General features: G+C 39.3%; 1 protein-coding gene across 1 annotated transcript; it reads left to right on the top strand.

Annotated features, from left to right (window-relative positions):
- The first annotated feature begins 473 nt into the window (after positions 1-473).
- Positions 474-3,274, top strand: LOC107096927 (calcineurin subunit B type 1-like). Its single transcript, XM_015393833.1, has 5 exons — positions 474-498; positions 586-762; positions 2,415-2,474; positions 2,565-2,749; positions 2,873-3,274. Exons 1-5 carry the CDS (start codon positions 474-476, stop codon positions 2,918-2,920), a joined length of 495 nt encoding a protein of 164 aa, XP_015249319.1. The 3' UTR covers positions 2,921-3,274.
- Positions 3,275-5,432: the final 2,158 nt, after the last annotated feature.

Raw genomic sequence — 5,432 nt, 5'->3', positions numbered from 1 at the left:
GGCGCCTGTCCATGAAGGGCCCTGAAAGTAAGGATTCAAAGTGTCTCACATGGTGAAAACATGAGGAAAAAGAAGTTTAAATAAGCCAGAGGCAGCTCTAAACAGATTTTTAAAAGTTCTGTGGGGCAGGAAACACGGGGCGGGGGGCTGAATACTCCATGATTGGAGGACAAAGCTAAATTTGTTGGAAAGATCAAAACTAAGGCGTTTTTAAAAAAATCCCTCTGATGTCGGTCTGGTACTGGACTCAAACTGGGTTCAACATCCTGAAAACGTTCTGATCCAGACCAGCTGATAGTTCTGAGACAGAACTGAGAGCTGGATCCAGACCTTTATGGACTTATGAGCCATGAGCGGGCAGCTTACAGCTGAGTTATGCTGATCAGGGGGGTGATTAGCTCTGAGAGGCGGGTCAAATGGTCACATGACCCGGTGTTAGTGCTCAGACCCAGGCACGGCAGCAGTGGACCAACATGGCAAGCACCAAGAAGAAAGCAGGTGAGTCTGCTGGAAGGAGAGGCGAGCAGCAGGTCGACCTGATCAGAGAGCAGCAGGAGACCCGTTTGTCCGTGTGTTTCATTGCAGATGAGGGAGTGGAGATCAGGAGGCTGGGGAAAAGGTTCAGGAAACTGGACCTGGATAAATCCGGCTCCCTGAGCGTGGACGAGTTCATGTCTCTGCCAGAACTCCAGCAGAACCCACTGGTCAGAAGAGTCATTGACATCTTCGACACCGATGGAAATGGGGAAGTTGACTTCCTTGGTAAATATTAACAGTTCTGGGTTCCAGTAGGACAGTGGGAGCTGGTTACACTCAGGCAGGAATAATCCTTTAGAACTTTCAGGGTTTAGACCTCAGGACCGGTTTTAACAACCTGTAATCCCTATGGAGACCCAGATGTACAGGAGACTGTGGTACCAGACAGGTCCTGGGTTCAGTCTTAACAGAACCTGAGGGCTGCATCTTCACAACGGGAACAACTGAAGGAGATATGGAGGTCTTAGTGCAGAAAAAAACATTGATGCTGAAGGAAGAATTGCTGTTCTCCTGGAAAAAAGGCAGTTTAAAACATCCAGCAAATTATATTGGGTGCCAGTTAAAATTTAAGAGCAGGAACGTAAAAAACACTAATGGGGATGCAAACGTAGGCCTTGAGATGTTTTCCTTATGTTTCATCTCTGCCCGTCTGACTTAATACTGGCATAATGTGATGGGAATGATCAACGGCATTTTAAATTCTATTTTATCCTTAGAGAATAATACAAAAATAGAAATAAAAAAACAGAGTGGCTTAAAATTAGAATAATTTCAAAGATAGTCATACTTAGACGGTATAAAGCACAACACAACAACCCTACCTACAGGGAATGGTATAATAATCCATCTGATATTAGATTAAATTAGATTAGATGAGCTTTATTGATCTCACAGCGGAGAAATTTACTTGTCACATATTGGCATAGTAATTAAAGAAGAAGGTGCAAACAAGGAGGAAAAAGGTGCATTAAGAAGAATAAACAATACATATATATATATATATATATAGTATATCAATATAAATAAGGATTAAGGTGCAAGTGTACATTTATTGCACACAATGAAAAACAAAATAAAAATAAGAAAATTAAAAAAATACAAGGTAGTAGCACAAAGGTTTGAGGTGACATATTATATACAGGTGGATTTACTTTAACGTGATATGAACAAATGGACAATCATAGAGGTTTAAAAGTGTATGAGAGCCACTCTTAACTCAGATAGAAAGCTGAATCTAAATTCTCCATATTTGATGTAGATGTAGAGAGCCCCATAGCATGTTTTTGTTGTTTTGATCGGATAGGGATGGATGGATGCTAAGAAAAGCATTAAAAATCCTTCAGTATATGTCCTTTTTCAAATTGTAAACTGTTATATTTCTTGTCTTTTTGAATTACTCTGTTCACTATTTATTGTATTTTTTTTTAGTTTTTCTGACGGTAGGCTGACAGGAAAGGGAGTATAAAAGAAGGGGAGGGATATATGGCAAAGGACCACAGGTCGGGTTCAAACCTGGGTCAGCCACATCAAGGACTAAGGCCTCCATACATGGGTCATGCACACTAACCACTGCGTCACCTACATGCCCACCATTTGTCATTTCGAAGGATTTTATACACATAAAATACAACAGAATGATGCAGGAAGATAAGAATAGAATTCAACTTTATTGTCATTACACCACTGTAATAATAACTGTAATAATAATAATAAAAATAAAGAAGCTAATTAAAAGAGTTATATACATTTATGTCTCACTGTATAATTAAATTTCTACTTACATTTATTCGTTGATTGTATTTTATTTATTTCATCATGTATTTTTAAATACGGCAGAGGTAATACCCCTTATGAACGAGCCTGTTTTTGTTTCTCAGAGTTGATTAAAGGAGTTTCTCAGTTCAGCATCAGAGGAGACAAACTGCAGAAGCTCCACTGTGAGTCCAGATGTTCCTTCATCTGTCTTTGAGTCGTACCGACCAGACTTCGTCTCTCTGAACCTGCTGTGTTTCTGTCCCTGAGCTCAGTCGCCTTCAGGGTTTATGACATGGACAAAGACGGATTCATTTCCAATGGAGAGCTCTTCCAGGTGCTGAAGATGATGGTGGGCAAAAACCTGCAGGACACGGAGCTGCAGCAGGTCGTTGACAAGACCATCATCCGCGCTGACAAAGACGGAGACGGCAGGGTGTCCTTTGAGGAGTTCTGCGCAGTGAGTGTTCAGAGGTTCCCATCCAGGTTCTCTCACTCAGGTTGAAGTGTGGCAGAAACTAACAGAATATCTGTAATTTACCTGAATTCTATCCTCTGACCTCACTTCCTGTGTCTTCTGTAGATGGTTGGTGGGTTGGACTTCCACAGGAAGATGGTGGTGGACGTCTGACAGCAGCTGCTTGTGTCTTCATCACTTCTCTCTGAGCTCTCCGACTGGACGGGAACCACAAACAATCACTTCAAGCACCAGAACTCTGAAGGAAGCTGGTGTTCCTGCTTTCCATGCGCTGAGCTCAGATCCAGCGGCGGACAGGTGCTTCAGAGGGAAGTGTTGATATCTGGACCTGATCTACTGATTATGTTTTGTAGAATAGAAGAAGCCTAATTTCTGAAGGCGGATGGCTGGAGATAAGCGGACAACAGATGAAACGGTGCTCAGGAGATCATGGACATAAGAATGAAATGTTATCACATACATAACGAACGATTCAACCACTCACATCTGGACATTAATAAAAAAAATCATTGCTGAATATTTGCATTCTTTAATATCATTACTTAGATAAATGTATCCGGTGAGTTTCAGTTCTTTTAGGGTGGATCTGATCAGTGTTATGTGGATATTCTTATTGTCCTTATTGTGTCTGCAAGCGGTTTGGTCAGACCATAAAGAGGGCTCTTGCTTTACAAAGGGTTATACAGCAATCTTATATTCTCCAAGCATTTTACCTTTAAGTGCGTAGCTCTGCATTAAAGCAGGGAGCCAGTTTTTCTATTTTTTAAGTATTTCTTTTTTGGAGGGGCTGTGCTGTCTAAGGCAGTATGCAAAGAACTAGCAACCCCATCAACAAAACCACCAATTTGCGAAAAGGAATACATTAAATGGTTCCCCTCTGCAGTATTGTTCAGTGATGCAGGAGATAAAAATTGGAACATATTTTTTAAAATTTAAATTTATAACTGCACTGATAATCGGCTAAAGTGAAACCTTCTTTTGGGGGGGGGGGAGAAATCTTTTAAAGTAATCCTGAAGGTTATTAAAAAGTGGTCAGAGAGGACAGGGTTGTGAGGAAATACTGTTATTTCTTCTCATTAGTGCCATATATCAGCACAAGGTCAAAAGTATGAAGATGAGAATGTGTGGGACTATTTACATTTTGAACAAAACCAATAGTGTCTAAGATAGCATTAAAGGCTGCTCTTAAGCTATCACCTTCAATGTTAGCATGGATGTTAAAATCCCCCACTATGATGACCCTGACAGTATTCAAATCAGATAGAAAATATGAAAACTTCCAAAAATTCGGAGTAAAAATTCAGACCTGATGGACGATACAAAGTTACAAAAACAAGAGGTTTTCTGGCTTTGCAATAAGGGAAACTAAGGGTTAAATGTTCAAAAGAGTTGTACGTATTAACTGTTTTGGGAGTAATCAGTAAGTCAGACTGAAATATTGCTGCTACTCCTCCTCGTTACCCAAAATATCTGGGTATGTGAAAATTTAAATAACTAAAAGGAGTCATTTATGCTCTTGCTGCAGTTCCTGTCAGGCGACATAAATCATTGTGCTTAAATCAAATCATTAACAAACAGACTTTTTGAAGAAAGAGATCTTATGTTAAATAAACCACATTTAATCGTTTTAATAGTTTCAGGTATTCTAATTTTAGATTATCATGACTTACTCCTTTAGGATTATTTTCTAATTTATTTGATTTTGGTCGTGGGCAAGACACTGTCTGGATGGAGTAATGAGTGGGCAACAGTAGAGAAGCTGCAGAGACGTGTGTTAAACTACTACTCTGCTTCCTGCTCTGCACCCTGGGGTGTCAGGGGTTTGGAGGATTAATTAATTTTGCAAGATTCCTAGAAAAAGACATGTTTGTTTGCTTAAAACATTATTGGAAATTAATTCACTTCATAACTCCTTGTCATAATTAATGTTATTCTATCAGTTGAAAATGTCTAAAAATCAAGTAGGACATTCTGTCACTACCAGATCCATACCATTGGATCATTTGTTTTATTTGTAATGAAGTTGGTCTATTTCACATGACGACAATTAACACTTTTTGTTGCATCACAAGAGTAAACTCTGTACATTACTAGTGGCATAAAAAGACAAAGACAACAGGAAGTAGAAGTATGATGGTAGGGCAGGTTAAATTGTGAACCAACTTATTCATTTTTTTCCTTTTCTCCTTTAAGGGAGAAATTAGGGTTAATATAAATTAACCCTAATTAATTCTTATTTATCATCTGGGTTGAAAGTAAAATTCTCAAAACAATCAGTCCTTCCCATTAGCAATTTCTTAGTCAAGTTTTAAGTGAGAGCCTCAGAGAATTAAATGAACAAAGGAGATGAATGAAAATCGATTCTACAAGAATGTGAACCGACAGGCAATAAATTCAACCTTTTGTCACTTTGAGGTCAGTAACCACTGGAGAAAATAACCTGCCTTTTATTGGCTACTTTTCAGGAAATCACGCCTCTTGAAACTGTACCGTTTTCTTCCACTAACAATGCATCTTTAGGCTAATTGTTGTTCTTTTAAACACCGTTTCCAATTTTACGACTTTGCTGCTATATTTTGCAACTTTTCAGATTCCCCTAGCAACTGAACCCAAGTCGGCCTCGGCAGATGGCCGCTCACACTGAGCCTGGTTCTGCTGGAGGTTT

Source organism: Cyprinodon variegatus, unplaced genomic scaffold (assembly GCF_000732505.1).
Source record: "Cyprinodon variegatus isolate N-32 unplaced genomic scaffold, C_variegatus-1.0 Scaffold659, whole genome shotgun sequence".
Taxonomy (NCBI): domain Eukaryota; kingdom Metazoa; phylum Chordata; class Actinopteri; order Cyprinodontiformes; family Cyprinodontidae; genus Cyprinodon; species Cyprinodon variegatus.
The sequence above is the reverse complement of the archived record's forward strand: the minus strand, read 5'-3'. Positions and strand labels throughout refer to the sequence as shown.

Bases quoted from the DNA above. Each gene is read 5' to 3' on its own strand.
- LOC107096927 (XM_015393833.1), top strand. From the start codon at position 474: ATGGCAAGCACCAAGAAGAAAGCAG. The intron at 499-585 runs GTGAGTCTGCTG...GTTTCATTGCAG, and splicing joins AAGCACCAAGAAGAAAGCAG to ATGAGGGAGTGGAGATCAGG. The intron at 2,750-2,872 runs GTGAGTGTTCAG...TGTCTTCTGTAG, and splicing joins CCTTTGAGGAGTTCTGCGCA to ATGGTTGGTGGGTTGGACTT.